Source organism: Pelophylax lessonae (assembly GCF_965119305.1).
Source record: "Pelophylax lessonae genome assembly, chromosome: 12".
NCBI lineage: Eukaryota > Metazoa > Chordata > Amphibia > Anura > Ranidae > Pelophylax > Pelophylax lessonae.
This window is the reverse complement of record NC_138779.1, coordinates 6,531,836-6,553,872: the sequence shown is the minus strand read 5'-3', so window position 1 is coordinate 6,553,872 and position 22,037 is coordinate 6,531,836. Positions and strand designations below refer to the sequence as shown.

The 22,037-nt window shown below is 42.9% G+C and overlaps 1 protein-coding gene across 4 annotated transcripts in view; it reads left to right on the top strand.

Annotated features, from left to right (window-relative positions):
• The window catches only part of AJAP1 (adherens junctions associated protein 1), a 433,213-nt gene that overhangs the window by 277,568 nt on the left and 133,608 nt on the right, over window positions 1-22,037 (top strand). For all 4 annotated transcript variants that reach the window (XM_082274314.1, XM_082274312.1, XM_082274313.1 and 1 more), the window contains one exon: window positions 2,950-3,037. In XM_082274314.1, the coding sequence (XP_082130440.1) occupies window positions 2,950-3,037 (88 nt within the window). The remainder of the gene's footprint in view (window positions 1-2,949; window positions 3,038-22,037) is intronic.

Sequence of the window (22,037 nt, the reverse complement as noted above, 5' to 3'; positions counted from 1 at the left end):
TCCAGAAACATGCTTGTTATCCAAAGCACTCGTATATCAAAGCAAATTTCCCCAGATAATGGCATTCCAGTATTAAAATTCAAAGTAATTCAAAGTTTCAATCAGCAAAAGAAAGTAAAAAAAAAAAAAAAGAAATAAAAAAAATAAGTTGCATTTTCTCCAGTATCCAGGAAGAAAAAAAATACATTGTATATAAATAGAGAAAAACCTTGGAATGCGAATGCTTAGTTTGTGCCGGAAACACGCTTGTAATCCAAAGCACTCAAATGTCAAAGCAAATTTCCCAATAAGAAATATTGGAGATTCAGATGATTCCTTCCACAACCATTTATTCATAAATCCTTCAGTTTATAGTCCATATAAAAAGATTCTAGCAATGTGATTGGTTGTGTAACCATAAAATGTCCATCCACAAATGGCGTCTCCACAGGGGGATTAAAAGCAAAATCCAACAGGAACTACAGAGTATAAAAGAGAAGAGGGGCGCCTCTAAGTGTAGCAATATGGTTACATTTAATGAAGGTCCAACCACAGCATAACAACCAAAGCAGGCCAACTATGGCAGACCAACCATAGTAGACCAACCATAGCATACCAACTGAAGCAGGCCAATTATGGCAGACCAACCATAGTACACCAAAAATAACATACCAATCATAGCAGACCAACCATGGCAGACCAACCATAGTAGGCCAACCCATAACTATTCACTCGGTGTGGAAACAATTACTCTAATTTAGTTTTACTGTTTTTTATTTTTCTATGTTAAGTTCTATATGCTCCTACAGTAATCAAAGGGCTATGTCCTAAGAATGCGCAGACTTTCTTATACCCATTTCTGTAACATGGAAGATGTACTACTGTTGTAAATTTTGATACTGCAAGACTATGTGATTGGATATACTAATACCTGTATTCTATATACTATGATTTCTGCATTGTGGATACTGTTATAATTGTCTTTTTATTGAATATCAATACATTTACCCTTTAAAAAAATAGTAGGCCAACCATAACAGACCAACTATAACAGACCAACCATGGTAGGTCAATTATGGCAGACAAACAATGGTAGACAAACCATAGTAAACCAACAATGGTGGATCAACCATAACAGACCAACCATAGTAGGCCAAACATGGCAGATCAACCATACTAGACCAACCATAGTAGACCAATCGTGGCAGTGGCAGATCAACCATAACAGACCAATCATGGTAAACCAACCATAGCTGACCAACCATAGTAGGCCAACAATGGCAGATCAACTATAGTAGACCAACCATGGCAGATTAATCATAACAGACCAGTCATGACAGACCAACCATAGTAGGCTAACCACCGTAGACCAACCATAGCAGACCAACCATAGTAGGCCAACCATGGCAGATCAACCATAGTAGACCAACCATAGCAGACCAACCATAGTAGGCCAACCATGGCAGATCAACTATAGTAGACCAACCATGGCAGATCAACCGTAGTACACCAAAAATAACATACCAATCATAGCAGACCAACCATGACAGACTAACCATGTCAGACCAACCATGTCAGACCAACCATAGTAGACCAATCATGGCAGATCAACCATAACAGACCAATCATGGTAAACCAACCATAGCTAATCAACCATAGTAGGCCAACAATGGCAGATCAACTATACTAGACCAACCATGGCAGATTAACCATAACAGACCAACCATAGTAGACCAACCATGGCAGATTAACCATAACAGACCAACCATAGTAGACCAACCATAGTAGACCAACCATGGCAGATCAACTATAGTAGACCAACCATGGCAGATCAACCATAGTAGACCAACCATAGCAGACCAACCATAGTAGACCAACCATAGCAGACCAACCATAGTAGACCAACCATAGCAGACCAACCATAGTAGGCCAACCATGGCAGATCAACTATAGTAGACCAACCATGGCAGATCAACCATAGTAGACCAACCATGGCAGATCAACCATAGTAGACCAACCATAGCAGACCAACCATAGTAGATCAACCATAGGAGACCAACTATAGTAGGCCAACCATGGCAGATCAACTATAGTAGACAAACCATGGCAGATCAACCATAGTAGACCAACCATGGCAGATAAACCATAGAAGACCAACCATAGCAGACCAACCATAGTAGACCAACCATAGGAGACCAACCATAGTAGGCCAACCATGGCAGATCAACTATAGTAGACAAACCATGGCAGATCAACCATAACAGACCAATTAGGACAGATCAACCATAGTAGACCAACCATAGCAGACCAACCATAGTAGGCCAACCATGGCAGATCCTCCATACCAGACCAACCATGGCACATCAACCATAACAGACCAATCATGGCAGACCAACCATACTGGATCAACCATAACAGACCAACTATGGCAGACCCACCATGGTAGACCAACCATGGCATACCAACCATGGTAGACCAATCATGGCAGACCCACCATAGCACACCAACCATGGCAGACCAGCCATAGCATACCAACCATGGCAGTCCAGCCATAGCATACCAACCATGGCAGACCAGCCATAGCATACCAACCATGGCAGGTTTAATTATCAAGCAGAGACAAAAATCCTAATTTTTTATTTATTTTATGGCCCGATCATCTTCACACCTGCAGCCAATCAGAGCATTAGATGTATTGCTTTAAATACCAGGTAAAGTATCAGGATGTTCACACCACCAGGTTCAGTTGTGTTATACTTTGTCGTTAAAAGTACATTGTTAGTTTTTTCCCTCAGCTTTCTATGAACGAAAAAAAATATGAGTCATGAAAAATGATCCAAAACCATTGAGAGAGCTTTTCACATCTTAATGGCATTTCCTGCTCTTTTTATTTTTGATTGTTCTTGATGTAGTTTGTTTGCCCACTCATTTATCACATTGCTTTGCTTTCTGTCTCTGCTCTCTGTACAGGTCTTGCGGTCCACCAGATAATCACCATCACTGTCTCCCTAATCATGGTCATTGCAGCATTGATAACAACTCTCGTCCTGAAAAATTGGTAAGGATCCCTCCTAATACTTTTATACCTGACAGTTGGCCGTTGTTACTTCTTTGTACGTCGTTTTATAGAATGATATCGGCTTTATCAATGGTAGACACCGAGGGTTACAATAAGTTGTTTAGAAGAAACGTGGGGGTTGGGGGGGGGGTCATTGAACAGTCCGTGTATCTTCAGACTCGGTCATATCCTCTCCTTACACTTCACTCTCATTAACCAATTGGGCACCGGCCTGTATTTACCCCATCACTACCAGGCCATCAGTTTTTGGTGCTGTGATAGTTTGACTGACATTTACTCTATCATGCCATGCAAAATTGCAAACAAATTACTTTTATTTTATATCTTTAGACCAATAGAGCTTTCTTTTGGTGGTCTTTAATATTTACATATAAGGCAGAGCTCCCCAAACTACAGCCGGTGAGCCACATCTTACCCTCTACAACACATGTGTCAAACACAAGGCCCGCGGGCCAAATCCGGCCCTCCAGGCCATTTTATGTGGCCCCCACACCTCTCCTAGAGCTGCAGTAGAGATTCAGCCTGGGGTGGGGGGGGGAGGCTCTTGACATCTGATGTAAGGGGGTTGGGATACTCAGGACTTCTAGTATTACAGATACAACCGGCCTTGTGAAGGCAACCATAATGCTAATGTGGCCCTCAATGAAGTTGAGTTTGACACCCCTGCTCTACAAGACTTTATCCGGCCCAGTGCTGGGGCCAGGGACGTGTCCTAATGGGCACAGATTGGGGATTAGCAGAGGTTGTGTATTTCCCCCCCCCCTTCCCCCTCCATCCTATGTAATGGGGGACTGATGTAAGGGGGATTTATGTAAGGGGGATTTTTATGTAAGGGGGCCTAAGATAAGGACTCTGATGAGAACCCTGATGTGAGTGGGAACACTGGAGGGAACTCTGATGGTGACCCTGATGTAAGGGGGACGCTGGAGGGAACTCTTATGGGGAGCCCCCTGATGTAAAGGGGGACTCTGATAGGGGCCCTCATGCAAGAGGGGACTCTAATTTTGGAGGGGCTCTGATGGGGACCCTGATGTTAGGCGAACCCTAAAACCTTGATGTTAGGGATGACTCTGATGGTGACCTTGATGTTAGGGGGGGGGCACTGATGGGGAACCTGATGTAAGGGGGGACTCTGATGCAGGGGGACTTTAAGTTAAGGGGGGCTGAGATGGAGACTCTGGTGAGGATCCTGATGTAAGGGGGGCTCTGATGTAAGGGAGGACTCAGATAGCAACCCTGAGAATAGGAGTGACTCTGATGGGGACCATGGTGTTAGGGGAGACTCTGATGGGGAACCTGATGTAAGGGGGGATCCTGATGTAAGGGGAACTCTGATTTAGGGGGACTTTGATTTAAGGGGGGGCTGAGATGGGGACTTTGGTGAGGATCCTGATGTAAGGGGGGTGCAGAGGGAAACTCTTATGGGAACCCTGAGTCACCTTTTGTAGGGAGGGAGGAGGAGGAGGAGGAGGAGGAGGAAGGGTAAAACAACATTAAAAAAGGGTGAATGTTCACTGCATTAATGCTTATACAGTATATAAATGTACTTTCTTTCGCTCCTTTGTTGCAACTATGAGGACACAGGACACTGAGGAATCTCTCCCTGCCCCCATGTGACAGCGCTGGGTGCCTAAGAAGGTGATCAGCATGGACCAGGGCTGTCATGTTAGAGGAAAGTGAATGAATCACATGGTCCCCTATACAGTGCCTTTCGAAAGTATTCAGCCCCCTTGAACTTTGCGACCTTTTGCCACATTTCAGGCTTCAAACATAAAGATATAAAACTGTAATTTTTTGTGAAGAATCAACAAGTGGGACACAATCATGAAGTGGAACGAAATGTATTGGATATTTCAAACTTTTTTAACAAATAAAAAACTGAAAAATTGGGCGTGCAAAATTATTCAGCCCCCTTAAGTTAATACTTTGTAGCGCCACCTTTTGCTGCGATTACAGCTGTAAGTCGCTTGGGGTATGTCTCTATCAGTTTTGCACATCGAAAGACTGAAATTTTTGCCCATTCCTCCTTGCAAAACAGCTCGAGCTCAGTGAGGTTGGATGGAGAGCGTTTGTGAACAGCAGTTTTCAGTTCTTTCCACAGATTCTCGATTGGATTCAGGTCTGGACTTTGACTTGGCCATTCTAACACCTGGATATGTTTATTTGTGAACCATTCCATTGTAGATTTTGCTTTATGTTTTGGATCATTGTCTTGTTGGAAGACAAATCTCTGTCCCAGTCTCAGGTCTTTTGCAGACTCCATCAGGTTTTCTTCCAGAATGGTCCTGTATTTGGCTCCATCCATCTTCCCATCAATTTTAACCATCTTCCCTGTCCCTGCTGAAGAAAAGCAGGCCCAAACCATGATGCTGCCACCACCATGTTTCACAGTGGGGATGGTGTGTTCAGGGTGATGAGCTGTGTTGCTTTTACGCCAAACATAACGTTTTGCATTGTTGCCAAAAGTTTTATTTTGGTTTCATCTGACCAGAGCACCTTCTTCCACATGTTTGGTGTCTCCCAGGTGGCTTGTGGCAAACTTTAAACAACACTTTTTATGGATATCTTTAAGAAATGGCTTTCTTCTTGTCACTCTTCCATAAAGGGCAGATTTGTGCAGTATACGACTGATTGTTGTCCTATGGACAGAGTCTTCCACCTCAGCTGTAGATCTCTGCAGTTCATCCAGAGTGATCATGGGCCTCTTGGCTGCATCTCTGATCAGTCTTCTCCTTGTATGAGCTGAAAGTTTAGAGGGACGGCCAGGTCTTCGTAGATTTGCAGTGGTCTGATACTCCTTCCATTTCAATATTATCGCTTGCACAGTGCTCCTTGGGATGTTTAAAGCTTGGGAAATCTTTTTTGTATCCAAATCCGGCTTTAAACTTCTCCACAACAGTATCTCGGACCTGCCTGGTGTGTTCCTTGTTCTTCATGATGCTCTCTGCGCTTTAAACGGACCTCTGAGACTATCACAGTGCAGGTGCATTTATACGGAGACTTGATTACACACAGGTGGATTCTATTTATCATCATTAGTCATTTAGGTCAACATTGGATCATTCAGAGATCCTCACTGAACTTCTGGAGAGAGTTTGCTGCACTGAAAGTAAAGGGGCTGAATAATTTTGTACGCCCAATTTTTCAGTTTTTTATTTGTTAACAAAGTTTGAAATATCCAATAAATTTCGTTCCACTTCATGATTGTGTCCCACTTGTTGTTGATTCTTCACAAAAAATTACAGTTTTATATCTTTATGTTTGAAGCCTGAAATGTGGCAAAAGGTCGCAAAGTTCAAGGGGGCTGAATACTTTTGCAAGGCACTGTACCTGGAAGTACTGGCTGTGTCAACAGGAAGGGGGAGGAGTGATTGGAAATGAAGTAAAGAAAGCTATGGAGGCCACCATTATGGCCACCCCTTTGGTTTTCCCTCTATGGGAAGAGCATGGTTTCACTATAGGCTCCTAATATAACACAACTCATACAGTGCATCCGAAAAGTATTCACTTTTCCAACATTTTATTATGTTACAGCCTTATTCCAAAATGGATTAAATTCATTATTTTCCTCAAAATTCTACAAACGATCCCCCATAATGACAACGTGAAAGAAGTTTGTTTGAAATTTTTGCAAATGTATTAAAAATAAAAAACAAAAAAAACAAAAATCCCATATACATAAGTATTCACACCCTTTGCCATGACAATAAAAATTGAGCTCAGGTGCCTCCTGTTTCCACTAATCATCCTTGAGATGTTTCTACAACTTGATTGGAGTCCACCTGTGGTAAATTCAGTTGATTGGACATGATTTGGAAAGGCACACACCTGTCTATATAAGGTCCCACAGGTAACAGTGCATGTCAGAGCACAAACCAAGCCATGAAGTCCAAGGAATTGTCTGTAGCCCTCGGAGACGGGATTGTATGGAGGCACAGATCGGGGGAAGGGTACAGAAAATGTCTGCAGCATTGAAGGTCCCAATGAGCTCAGTGGCCTCCATCATCCGTAAATGGAAGAAGTTTGGAACCACCAGGACTCTTCCTAGAGCGGGCCGCCCGGCCAAACTGAGCGATCGGGGGAGAAGGGCCTTAGTCAGGGAGGTGACCAAGAACCCGATGGTCACTCTGACAGAGCTCCAGCATTTCTCTGTGGAGAGAGGAGAACCTTCCAGAAGAACAACCATCTCTGCAGCACTCCACCAATCAGACCTGTATGGGAGTGGCCAGACAAAAGCCACTCCACAGTAAAAGTCACATGACAGCCCACCTGGAGTTTACCAAAAGGCACCTGAAGGACTCTCAGACCATGAGAAACAAAATTCTCTGCTCTGATGAAACAAAGATTGAACTCTTTGGCCTGAATGGCAACCAGGGACTGCTCATCACCTGGCCAATACCATCCCTACTGTGAAGCATGGTGGTGGCAGCATCATGCTGTGGGGATGTTTTTCAGCGGCAGGAACTGGCAGACTAGTCAGGATGGAGGGAAAGATGAATGCAGCAATGTACAGAGACATCCTTGATGAAAACCTTCTCCAGAGCGCTCTGTACCTCAGATTGGGGTGAAGGTTCATCTTCTAACAGGACAACGACCCTAAGCACACAGCCAAGATAACAAAGGAGTGGCTACGGGACAACTCTGTGAATGTCCTTGAGTGGCCCAGCCAGAGCCCAGACTTGAACCAGATTGAACATCTCTGGAGAGATCTGAAAATGGCTGTGCACCGACCCTCCCCCATCCAACCTGATGGAGCTTGAGAGGTCCTGCAAAGAAGAATGGGAGAAACTGCCCAAAAATAGGAGTGCCAAGCTTGTAGCATCATACTCAGAAAGACTGGAGGCTGGAATTGGTGCCAAAGGAGCTTCACCAAAGTATTGAGCAAAGGGTGTGAATACTTATGTACATGGGATTTATTTTTTTTTTTTTATATTTTTAATAAATAAAGATTTCAAACAAACTTCTTTCACGTTGTCATTATGGGGGATGGTTTGTAGAATTTTGAGGAAAATAATGAATTTAATCCGTTTTGGAATAAAGCTGTAACATAACAAAATGTGGGAAAAGTGAAGCTCTGTGAATACTTTCCGGATGCGGATTTCGGATATTGGTATTTAGCAGTCGTGTGTATAGAGGGGCTGGCAAGGTAAGTATAATCATAGCGGTGTGCTTACTTTGTTATCCTCCAGAAACAATATTAATCATTTCTGGTGGCATTCTTATTTTAAGCCTTCACAAGATTTTTTTTTTTTAATTCAAGTTTTTTTTTTTTCGTTTATAAGAAGAAAAATAAGAATTGGTGGCAAGTTATTCATGACTGCATGCAAATGCATATGGGATTTGATTTTCTCTAATCCATATTTCTTTTTCTTCCTATTTACGCATCCTTAAATAAACCCTTTGATTTTGCAAAAAATACTGCAGGGAAAAATAAATTATTGTTTTCCTCAACAGTGTTCTCAAAGACTACCTGTGGAGCTTTTTATTGGAAATTGCAGTATGTCTGCAAACATGAAAAAAAACACAACGTTACAGTAATTACAGAGCGCGGTTAGCTTACCGTATCTGGAAGGCTTAAAGAGTTCTGTTAATAATAATAAAAAGAAAAGCAAAAGTTGATGTGGACCTTGAAGAGAGTTCACACGAGAGACTTTCCAATAAATGATATAAAATTGTTAAACTGTTAAATATAAATTATTTATTATCTATTTACAGTATGTATACAGTATATATATATTTATATATATATATATATATATATATAAAATAGATTTAAAATTAAATAAATGTTATATATATATATATATATATATATATATATATATATATATATATATATACAGTGCCTTGCGAAAGTATTCGGCCCCCTTGAACTTTGCAACCTTTTGCCACATTTCAGGCTTCAAACATAAAGATATAAAACTGTAATTTTTTGTGAAGAATCAACAACAAGTGGGACACAATCATGAAGTGGAACGAAATTTATTGGATATTTCAAACTTTGTTAACAAATAAAAAACTGAAAAATTGGGCGTGCAAAATTATTCAGCCCCTTTACTTTCAGTGCAGCAAACTCTCTCCAGAAGTTCAGTGAGGATCTCTGAATGATCCAATGTTGACCTAAATGACTAATGATGATAAATAGAATCCACCTGTGTGTAATCAAGTCTCCGTATAAATGCACCTGCACTGTGATAGTCTCAGAGGTCCGTTTAAAGCGCAGAGAGCATCATGAAGAACAAGGAACACACCAGGCAGGTCCGAGATACTGTTGTAGAGAAGTTTAAAGCCGGATTTGGATACAAAAAGATTTCCCAAGCTTTAAACATCCCAAGGAGCACTGTGCAAGCGATAATATTGAAATGGAAGGAGTATCAGACCACTGCAAATCTACGAAGACCCGGCCGTCCCTCTAAACTTTCAGCTCATACAAGGAGAAGACTGATCAGAGATGCAGCCAAGAGGCCCATGATCACTCTGGATGAACTGCAGAGATCTACAGCTGAGGTGGGAGACTCTGTCCATAGGACAACAATCAGTCGTATACTGCACAAATCTGGCCTTTATGGAAGAGTGGCAAGAAGAAAGCCATTTCTTAAAGATATCCATAAAAAGTGTCGTTTAAAGTTTGCCACAAGCCACCTGGGAGACACCAAACATGTGGAAGAAGGGGCTCTGCTCAGATGAATCCAAAATCAAACTTTTTGGCAACAATGCAAAACGTTATGTTTGGTGTAAAAGCAACACAGCTCATCACCCTGAACACACCATCCCCACTGTCACACATGGTGGTGGCAGCATCATGGTTTGGGCCTGCTTTTCTTCAGCAGGGACAGGGAAGATGGTTAAAATTGATGGGAAGATGGATGGAGCCAAATACAGGACCATTCTGGAAGAAAACCTGATGGAGTCTGCAAAAGACCTGAGACTGGGACGGAGATTTGTCTTCCAACAAGACAATGATCCAAAACATAAAGCAAAATCTACAATGGAATGGTTCACAAATAAACATATCCAGGTGTTAGAATGGCCAAGTCAAAGTCCAGACCTGAATCCAATCGAGAATCTGTGGAAAGAACTGAAAACTGCTGTTCACAAACGCTCTCCATCCAACCTCACTGAGCTCGAGCTGTTTTTCAAGGGGGAATGGGCAAAAATTTCAGTCTCTCGATGTGCAAAACTGATAGAGACATACCCCAAGCGACTTACAGCTGTAATCGCAGCAAAAGGTGGCGCTACAAAGTATTAACTTAAGGGAGCTGAATAATTTTGCACACCCAATTTTTCAGTTTTTTATTTGATAAAAAAGTTTGAAATATCCAATAAATTTTGTTCCACTTCATGATTGTGTCCCACTTGTTGATTCTTCACCAAAAAATTACAGTTTTATATCTTTATGTTTGAAACCTGAAATGTGGCCAAAGGTCGCAAAGTTCAAGGGGGCCGAATACTTTCGCAATGCACTGCATTTTTATATATATAAAAAAAAAAATATATATATATATATATATATATATATACAGTATCTCACAAAAGTGAGTACACCCCTCACATTTTTGTAAATATTTTATTCTATCTTTTCATGTGACAACACTGAAGAAATGACACTTTGCTACAATGTAAAGTAGTGAGTGTACAGCTTGTATAACAGTGTAAATTTGCTGTCCCCTGAAAATAACTCAACACACAGCCATTAATGTCTAAACCGCTGGCAACAAAAGTGAGTACACCCCTAAGTGACAATGTCCAAATTGGGCCCAAAGTGTCAATATTTTGTATGGCCACCATTATTTTCCAGCACTGCCTTAACCCTCTTGGGCATGGAGTTCACCAGAGCTTCACAGGTTGCCACTGGAGTCCTCTTCCCCTCCTCCATGATGACATCACAGAGCTGGTGGATGTTAGAGACCTTGCGCTTCTCCTCTTCCGTTTGAGGATGCCCCAGAGATGCTCAATAGGGTTTAGGTCTGGAGACATGCTTGGCCAGTCCATCACCTTTACCCTCAGCTTCTTTAGCAAGGCAGTGGTTGTCTTGGAGGTGTTTGGGGTGGTTATCATGTTGGAATACTGCCCTGCGGCCCAGTCTCTGAAGGGAGGGGATCATGCTCTGCTTCAGTCTGTCACAGTACATGTTGGCATTCATGGTTCCCTCAATGATCTGTAGCTCCCCAGTGCCGGCAGCACTCATGCAGCCCCAGACCATGACACTCCCACCACCATGCTTCACTGTAGGAAGACACACTTGTCTTAGTTTTTCTTTGTTGTTTTCTTCTGTGTTTAAAAGGACAGCTTTCCTCTTGGTGGCTCTCACATATACCTGCCTGCCCTGCATGCACTCATGGTGGGGACAGATGACGGCCAATGATCTCCCTGCAAGTACACTCCTTAACTCTACACCCTGTACGCAGTACATTCCTTAACTCTTCACTCTATATGTAGCACACTCCTGAACTCTGCGCTCTGTATGTAGTGCACTCCTGAACTCTGCGCTCTGTACATAGCACACTTCTGAACTCTGCACAGAGCGCACTCCTGAACTCTGTACTCTATACATAGCGCACTCCTGAACTCTGTACTCTTTACATAGCGCACTCCTGAACTCTGTACTCTATACATAGCGCACACCTGAACTCTGCACTCTGTATGTAGCGCACTCCTGAACTCTGTACTCTTTACATAGCGTACTCCTGAACTCTGTACTCTATACATAGCGTACTCCTGAACTCTGTACTCTATACATAGCGTACTCCTGAACTCTGTACTCTATACATAGCGTACTCCTGAACTCTGTACTCTATACATAGCGCACTCCTGAACTCTGTACTCTATACAGTGGGTACGGAAAGTATTCAGACCCCCTTAAATTTTTCACTCTTTGTTATATTGCAGCCATTTGCTAAAATCATTTAAGTTCATTCTTCTTCCTCATGAATGTACACATAGCTCCCCATACTGACAGAAAAACACAGAATTGTTGACATTGTTGCAGATTTATTAAAAAAGAAAAACTGAAATATCACATGGTCCTAAGTATTCAGACCCTTTGCTGTGACACTCATATATTTAACTCAGGTGCTTTCCATTTCTTCTGATCATCCTTGAGATGGTTCTACACCTTCATTTGAGTCCAGCTGTGTTTGATTATACTGATTGGACTTGATTAGGAAAGCCACACACCTGTCTATATAAGACCTTCCAGATCACAATGCATGTCAGAGCAAATGAGAATCATGAGGTCAAAGGAACTGCCTGAAGAGCTCAGAGACAGAATCGTGGCAAGGCACAGATCTGGCCAAGGTTACAAAAAGATTTCTGCTGCACTTAAGGTTCCTAAGAGCACAGTGGCCTCCATAATCCTCAAATGGAAGACGTTTGGGACGACCAGAACCCTTCCTAGAGCTGGCCGTCCGGCCAAACTGAGCTATCGGGGGAGAAGAGCCTTGGTGAGAGAGGTAAAGAAGAACCCAAAGATCACTGTGGCTGAGCTCCAGAGATGCAGTCAGGAGATGGGAGAAAGTTGTAGAAAGTCAACCATCACTGCAGCCCTCCACCAGTCGGGGCTTTATGGCAGAGTGGCCCGACGGAAGCCTCTCCTCAGTGTAAGACACATGAAAGCCCGCATGGAGTTTGCTAAAACACACCTGAAGGACTCCAAGATGGTGAGAAATAAGATTCTCTGGTCTGATGAGACCAAAATAGAACTTTTTGGCCTTAATTCTAAGCGGTATGTGTGGAGAAAACCAGGCACTGCTCATCACCTGTCCAATACAGTCCCAACAGTGAAGCATGGTGGTGGCAGCATCATGCTGTAGGGGTGTTTTTCAGCTGCAGGGACAGGACGACTGGTTGCAATCGAGGGAAAGATGAATGCGGCCAAGTACAGGGATATCCTGGACAAAAACCTTCTCCAGAGTGCTCTGGACCTCAGACTGGGCCGAAGGTTTACCTCCCAACAAGACAATGACCCTAAGCACACAGCTAAAATAACGAAGGAGTGGCTTCACAACAACTCCGTGACTGTTCTTGAATGGCCCAGCCAGAGCCCTGACTTAAACCCAATTGAGCATCTCTGAAGAGACCTAAAAATGGCCGTCCACCAACGTTTACCATCCAACCTGACAGAACTGGAGAGGATCTGCAAGGAGGAATGGCAGAGGATCCCCAAATCCAGGTGTGAAAGACTTGTTGCATCTTTCCCAAAAAGACTCCTGGCTGTATTAGATCAAAAGGGGGCTTCTACTAAATACTGAGCAAAGGGTCTGAATACTTAGGACCATGTGATATTTCAGTTTTTCTTTTTTAATAAATCTGCAACAATGCCAACAATTCTGTGTTTTTCTGTCAGTATGGGGTGCTATGTGTACATTCATGAGGAAGAAGAAGGAACTTAAATGATTTTAGCAAATGGCTGCAATATAACAAAGAGTGAAAAATTTAAGGGGGTCTGAATACTTTCCGTACCCACTGTACATAGCGCACTCCTGAACTCTGTACTCTATACATAGCGCACTCCTGAACTCTGTACTCTATACATAGCGCACTCCTGAACTCTGTACTCTTTACATAGCGCACTCCTGAACTCTGTACTCTATACATAGCGCACTCCTGAACTCTGTACTCTATACATAGCGTACTCCTGAACTCTGTACTCTATACATAGCGCACTCCTGAACTCTGTACTCTTTACATAGCGCACTCCTGAACCCTGCACTCTGTATGTAGCACACTCCTGAACTCTGCATACATAGTCATACAGATACAACTGGCCCTTTGAGGACAACCATAATGCCGATGTGGCCCTCGATGAAATTAAGTTTGATACCCCTGAGTTAAGTGCACAGAAAGTTACAAGTACATTTGAATTCTGGAAACATCAACAGACAGTCACACTTGTGAACCTACCACTGACATGAGCTAATCATCAATAGGATCCAGGGCGGGGACAAGGGGTGGGCAGAAGGGTCGGCTGCCCTGGGCGCAGCATGTATAGTAGGGATAGGGGTGCCACTAGTTCCTTCTATTATAAGGCTGACTGAAGTAGTTACAGCAGCATCACAACTTCTGTCATCCCAGCACTGGAAGTGGCAAGCAGAGGAGGAAAGAGACAGGAGGAGGTACAGGCTGTGCTCTCTCTCCCCCTCCTTACCATAAGCTTGAACATAATGAAGAAAAGGGGATGCAATTTTGTATCTTTGCCTGGGTAACTGGATGATATTGTACCGCAACTGATACGATTGGTCAAAAAAGTAAAATGAAAATTTGCTACAATGTATGGAAATACATAATGTAATTGGTGAAAGCACGGCACTCAACTGTTAGTTATTTGAGAGCGGCTGAACTTGGCTGTGAAGAGGAAACCTTTGTCGGCAGTCCCGGTCATTTTATTGCATTGAACATAATCTAAGGAAGGTCCCATAAATACCGTGTTCCCAGTGTAGCAGAATCTTGTCTGGATTGTTATCTCTGAGAACAAATTTACAGAAAACCTCCGGCGCGTTATCCGCCTGGTAGCATTTGAGTTATTGGAGACAGTTGAAGTAAAATTGCTCGTTCTTTTCAGTAAATCCAGTAAGTGGGTCTCTGTCTTACAGCTACAACAAGCAAGTGACACCCAGCTTTCCTCAAATGTCATATTTCACGACTAAAAATCTGTTTAGAACTTTAGTATATCAGGAGTAAGATAAAAAAAACGTGCAGAACTAGAAAATGTGTTTTGTTTCATTCAGCATTCGTATTGTTTTGATTATTAATTTTCGACTGGATCAGAATTTTTCCAATAGATTCAAAGTATTCAAATCAAAAATATCCAATACATTCAAATCTATTGTGAAGAATAGCTGGTACCAGTGGAGGCTGGTGCTCAATTTTCTTGTGTTTGGGGGGGGGGGGGGGGCGGCCCGTGGCCCCCCCCAGCCAGCCAACCACATAACCCCCCCATCCCTCAATCGACTGTCAGACCCCCTGCCAGACCCTGCACTTACCCCATTCAGGTGGCGGCTTTTCCACCTGCGTCTCCACCTTTAGTTTTGATGGTCGCTTCTCCTCCCGGCCAAATTAGAGTTAGGACTCGCGGCCAATCAGGTCTTCGGACTCCCAGCCAATCGGGAATCAGGACCCTCCGCTTCTAATCATGTGTGGGGGGCGCCCCCCCCAGCCAACCAACCACATAACCCCCCCCATCCCTCAATCAATCGACTGTCAGACCCTCTGCCAGCCCCTGCACTTACCCCATGCAGGTGGCGGCTTTTCCACCTTTAGTTTCGATGGTCGCTTCTCCTCCCGGCCAAATTAGAGTTAGGACTCGCGGCCAATCAGGTCTTCGGACTCCCAGCCAATCAGGAATCAGGACCCTCCGGGTCTAATAATGTGCTTCTTAAAAAAAAAAAAAACCCCATTGGAATCCATGCGTCTGGCGCTGTGCATGTAGATTAGAGGCCGGGTGCATGGATTAGGGGGGCGGCACCCCTGCACCCCTAATGGACAGGCTGGTACTTAGGTAATGGGGCGGCCTACTGGCCCCCCTGCCCCAAAGCACCCCCTATGTTGACGGCATGTGGCTTGGTATGGTTCAGGACAGGGGGGGGTACTCCCTTGTCGTCCCCCTTTTTTCTGACCTGTCGGGCTGCGTAAGGGTCTTATACAACTTTTGAGGGAGACCACACGCCATTTTAAAAAATCTGGCCAAGAGATCGCCTTAAAATCTATATTAGACCCGAAGGGCCTGGTATGCATTGGGGGGGGGGGGGGGTGGCACTCTGTTTAAAAAAAAAGTTAAATGCCAGCACTGGGTTGTTTACATTCTGCTTTCAGCCAGGAATCCCGCTGACAGCTGATTAGTCACCGGTTGTTAAGGACGCGGCAGCTGTCAGGCTCTGCTCCTTAACATCCAGCTATTACCGAATTAATTTGTATCATTTGTTTAACCACTTCTGAAGTATTTACCCCCTTAGTGACCAGGCCATTTTTTTTTTTTTGCGATGCGGCACTGCGTTACTTTAACTGACAATTGCGCGGTCGTGCGACGCTGTACCCAAATTAAAACTGATATCTTTTTTTTCCCCACAAATAGAGCTTTCTTTTGGTGGTCAAAAAATTGCCAAATAGGCCAGAAGGGGAAGAGGTGGGACTTTAACCACTTAAGCCCTGGAGGATTTGGCTGCTAAAAGACCAGGGGGTATTTTGCGATTCGGCACTGCGTGACTTTAACGGACAATTGCGCGGTCGTGTGACGCCGTACCCAAACGAATTTGACGTCCTTTTTTTCCCACAAACAGAGCTTTCTTTGGTGGTATTTGATCACCTGTGCGATTTTTTGATCATGCGCTATAAACAAAAAAAGAGCGTAAATTTTGCAAAAAATAACAATATTTTTCACATTTTTTTATATAAAATTCCCCAAAAAAAATGTAAAAATCAAAATTTTTTAACATTTTCGGCCAATTTGTTTTATGCTACCTATGTTTGGTAAAAAAAATCGCAAAAAGCGTATTTTGATTGGTTTGCGCAAAAGTTATCGCGTTTACTAACAAAGGGAAAGATTTTTGTCATTTTTGTTGTTTTTTTTTTTAACGCGTAATGGCGGCGATCTGTGATTTTTTTGCGGTACTGTGACATTGCGGCGGACAGATCGGACCCTTGACTGACATTTTTGACACTTTTGGGGTTACCAGTGACATTTCTACAGTAATCAGTGCTATACATATGCACTGTTACTGTAAAATTACACTGGCAGTGAAGGGGTTAACTTTTTTTGAGAGGGAGGGGCTATGTGTGTCCCTAGGGGCGTGATTCTAACTGTGATTGGCTGTGGCTTCAGATTTATGAACAGTGATCAACGGTCTTACATAGTAGAACCGTATGATCATCATTCATACACCGAGGAGAATGACAGGCGGCTTGTTTACATTAGCCACCTGACTTTCTCCCTCTGTACCGACGATCGCCGAGTGACCGGCGGACATCTGGTCCGCTGGTCACACACACGGGGGGGTCCGTGACCACCCTGGGGGCGCGCGCTCGGTCCCTAGACCCTCACAGGCTGGCGACGTAGACCTACGTCACTCTGTTTGTGAGGGGCTGACCGCCGCAGTAAATAGTCGTGCGGCGGTCGGCAAGTGATTAAGTGATGCCAGAAATCATGTAATCAATAGGAACAATGTTATATAAAAAGTTATACATTTATTAACATGAGTTAAAATATCCCCACAAAGTGGGACTCAAAAGACAAACGGTTAAAACAACTACATAAGCAAATCGAAACAATGTAGCACATCACAGCATGGGCCTGACAGAGGACCTTCTTTTGGTGGTATTTGATCACCTGTGCGATTTTTTCGTTTTTGCACTATAAATAAAAAAAGAGCGACAATTCTGAAAAAAAAAAAAAAAAAATAATATTTTTCACATTCTGCTATATAAAATTCCCAATTAAAAAAATTTAAAAATCAAAAATTTTCATCTTTTTAGGCCAATTTGTATTCTGCTACATATTTTTGGTTAAAAAAATAGCAATAAGGGCTCTTTCACACGGGCGCTCCGTGTGTCCGCAAATCATCCTATTTTTTTGCAGATGATTTGCGGACATAATGTAAGTCAATGGCACTGCGGATGTCAGTGGAATACCATCCGCTGACATACGATTTTCTTCCTTTCAGTTCTGTTCCGTTTTTTGGAACGGAACAGAACCCTATTTTTTCATCCGTGTAAAAAACGGAAAGGAAGGAAAATCGGATGTCAGCGGTGTCATCCACTGACATCCGCAAACCCCCATAGACTTACATTATGTCCATTTATCATCCGCAAACGGATGGGATGATATGCGGACATACGGAGCGGATGACACAAGTGCCGCAGCGGAGAAAAACAGCGGAGCGGCCGTGTGAAAGAGCCCTAAGTGTATTTTGATTGGTTTGTGCAAAGGTTATCGCGCCTACAAACTAGGGGAAAGATTTATGTCATTTTTATTTAGTTATTTATTTATTTTTTTACTAGTAATGGCGGCGATCTGCGATTTTTAGCGGGACTACGACATTGCAGTGGGCAGATCGGACCCCTAACTGACATTTTTGACATTTTTGGGGGGACCAGTGACATTACTACAGTAATTATATTTTGCGCTATAAACAAAAAAAGAGCGTCAATTCTGAAAAAAATAAAAATAAATAAATAAATAAATATATATATATATATATATATATATATATATATATATATATATATATATATATATATATGTATATATATACACTTTTCACTTTCTGCTATATAATATTCCCTAAAAAATAATAAATCAAATTTTTTCATCATTTTAGGCCAATTTGTTTCCTGCTACATATTTTTGGTTTAACCACTTATCAACGTAGGGCTACGTCAGTAAATTCTGCGGTAGTGTACCGGGATGATGCTAGAGGCATCATCCCGGTACCGTGGTTTGAAGCTGACGGTCGGCTTTCCGTCGGTAATGACCGATGCGGCTCGGGAGCCGCTCGATCGTTACCCGGGGGGGCGGGGGGGACGCCCCCCCCTCCCGCCGCCTTCCGTGGCTTTGCCCGGGGCTCCCGTCCCACCGGGAGCCCCGAGCACCCAGCCGGCACGTCCGCCGGCTGGATGGAGTCCCGATGGATGCCGAAAAAACGGCATCGATCGGGTCTCCGATGACGTAACCCGGAGGTGGCGTCCATGACGTCACTTCCGGGTTGCTGTGCTGCAAAAGGCGGCAGTTTTAAAAAACGGCTGTATGCAAAAATGCCGTTTTTGGCATTTTGCATACAGGGAAGTGTAGTGGAGGGGTTTGGGGTCTTTTAGACCCTCGATCCCTCCATAAAGTGTACCTGTCACACATATTGCTGTCACAAGGGATGTTTACATTGCTTGTGACAGCAATAAAAGTGATCAGATTTTTTTTTTTTTTAAAAACCTGTAATAAAGTTGAAAAAAAATAAAAAATAAATAGGAAAAAAATAAAATAAAATTTAGCCGCCCCGTCACCGTTAGCTCGCGCACAAAAAAAAATGTATACGGAAGTCGAGCCGCAAATGAAATCGCTGTTCAAACCCCACTATGAGGTATCGCCGCGATCGCCAGAGCGTGGGCAATCATTTAAAAAACAGAGCTACACTCTACCTCTAAACTGGTAACCGTTAAATAAATTTAAAGCGTCGCAGATTGAGATCTCTATTGACCGTAGTTTGTCGCCATCCCACGGGGGGGGCGCAATTTTAAACCGTAACATGTTGGGTATCTATTTACTCGGCGTGACATCATCTTTCACAATATACAAAAAAATGGGCTAACTTTACTGTTTAGTATTTTTTAAATGCAGTGAAATGTGATTTTTCAACTTTTTTCCAAAAAAATGGTGTTTTAAAGACCGCTGCGCAAATACCGCGTGACAAAAAATTTTGCAATGACCGACATTTTATTCTCCAGAGTCTTTGCTAAAAAAATATATATAATGTTTGGGGGTTCTAAGTAGTTTTCTAGGAAAAAATACTGGTTTTAACTTTTTAACTGTTTTCTGGTTTAACTGGTTTTTAACTGAACAAATGTGTCCGAAATAGGGCTGGGGCTTAAGTGGTTAAAAAATCGCAATAAGCGTATTTTATTTGGTTTGCGCAAAAGTTATCGCGTCCACAAACTAAGGGGAAAGATTTCTGTAATTTCTGTTTATTTATTTGGTTTTCGCAAAAGTTATTGCGTTTACTAACTACGGGAAAGATTTATGTAATTTTAATTGTTTTTTTTTTTTTACTAGTAATGGCGGTGATCTGCGATTTTTAGCGGGACTGCGACATTGCGGCGGACAGATCGGACCCCTAACTGACATTTTTGACACTTTTGGGGGGACCAGTGACATTACTACAGTAATCAGTGCTAAAAATATGCACTGTCACTGTATAAATGACACTGGCAGGGAAGGGGGTTAACACCAGGGGCGATCAAAGGGTTAAATGTGAGCCTAGGGGGTGCTTTCTAACTGTGAAGGGGATGGGCTCACTGGATGAACACGGAGACCTGTGTTCCTAAATAGGAGGATCCCTGTGTTCATTACTGACAGATCAGCGGTTTGCTGTGTTTACATCGGCAGACCGCTGTTCTGTCTCCACGGGGAGACATCGCGGCCGCCGGACCCGCTGATCAGCTTTCCCTGTGGCGAATGGGTGCGCGCCCCCGCTAGTGGTCCCGTGAAGCGGCATACAGGTACGTCGTTTCACAGGACAGAGCCGACCTGCCGCCGTAAAACTATGGCGGCTGGTCGACAAGTGGTTAATTCGAATGCTTCAAATAATTGAATGAAACCAATTAATTTTGGTAATGTTTATTTCGGGTTATTTGAAATTTGTTACTCTTATTATCAGAGATTCAAATACATCCGAATTCGGGAAGGAAACGATCCACGCATTTCTACAATGGATATAAAAATTCTACACGCCCCTGGTAAAATGTCCGGTTTCTGTGATGTAAAAAAAAAAAAAAATGAGACAAAGATAAATCAGTTCAGAACTTCTTCCACCTTTAATGTGACCTATAACCTGTACAACTCAATTGGAAAAAAACCTGAAATCTTTTATTTTTTTTTCTGAAATCTTTTAAAGGGGGGGGGGAGTAAAAGAAAAAAAAACTAAAAAACAAAAAAAAACTAAAAAAATAAATAAATAAATAAAATAATGGGGTTGCATAAGTGTGCACACCCTCTAATAACTGGGGATGTAGCTGTGTTCAGAATCAAGCAATCAAATTAGGAGTCAGCACACACCTGCCATCATTTAAAGTGCCTCTGTTTAACCCCAAATAAAGTTCAGCTGTTCTCGTAGGTCTTTCCTGACATTTTCATAGTCGCATCCTACAGCAAAAGCCATGGTCCTCAGAGAGCTTCCAAAGCATCAGAGGGATCTCATTGTTAGAAGGTATCAGTCAGGAGAAGGGTACAAAAGAATTTCCAAGGCATTAGATATGCCATGGAACACAGTGAAGACAGTCATCATCAAGTCGAGAGAATATGGCACAATAGTGACATCACCAAGAACTGGACGTCCCTCCAAGCCTGATGAAAAGACGAGAAGAAATCTGGTCAGGGAGGCTGCCAAGAGGCCTACAGCAACATTGAAGGGGCTGCAGGAATATGTGGCCAGTACTGGCTGTGTGGTCCATGTGACAACAATCTCCCGTTTTCTTCATATGTCTGGGCTATGGGGGAGGGGCAAGACAGAAGCCTTTCCTTACCAAGAAAAACATCCAAGCCCGGCTAAAGTTTGCAAAAACACATCTGAAGTCTCCCAAAAGCACATGGGAAAATGTTCTGAGGAACCGAGGTTGAAATTTTTTGGCCATAATTCCAAAAGATGTGTTTGGCGCAAAAACAACACTGCACATTACCAAAAGGACACCATACCCACTGTGAAGCATGGTGGTGGTAGCATCATGCTTTGAGGCTGTTTTTCTTCAGCTGGAACAGGGGCCTTAGTCAAGGTGGAGGGAATTAGGAACAGTTCCAAATACCAGTCAGTATTGGCACAAAACCTTCAGGCTTCTGCTAGAAAGCTGAACATGAAGAGGAACTTCACCTTTCAGCATGACAACGACCCAAAGCCTACATCCAAATCAACAAAGGAATGGCCGAGCCAGAAGAAGATTAAAGTTTTGGAATGGTCCAGCCAGAACCCAGACCCGAATCCCATTGAAAATCTGTGCGGTGATGTGAAGAGAGCTGTGCACAGGAGATGCCCTCGCAATCTGACAGATTTGGAGTGTTTTAGCAAGGAAGAGTTGGCAAATATTGCCAAGCCAAGATGTCCCATGCTGACTCATACCCAAAAAAGACGGAGTGCTGAATTCAAAAGGTGTTTCAACAAACTATTCGTTTAAGGGTGTGCACACTTATGCAACCATATTATTTTTGTTTTTTTTATTTTTACTTCCCTCCACCTAAAAGATTTCAGTTTGTTGTTCAATTGAGTTGTACAGTTTATAGGTCACAATA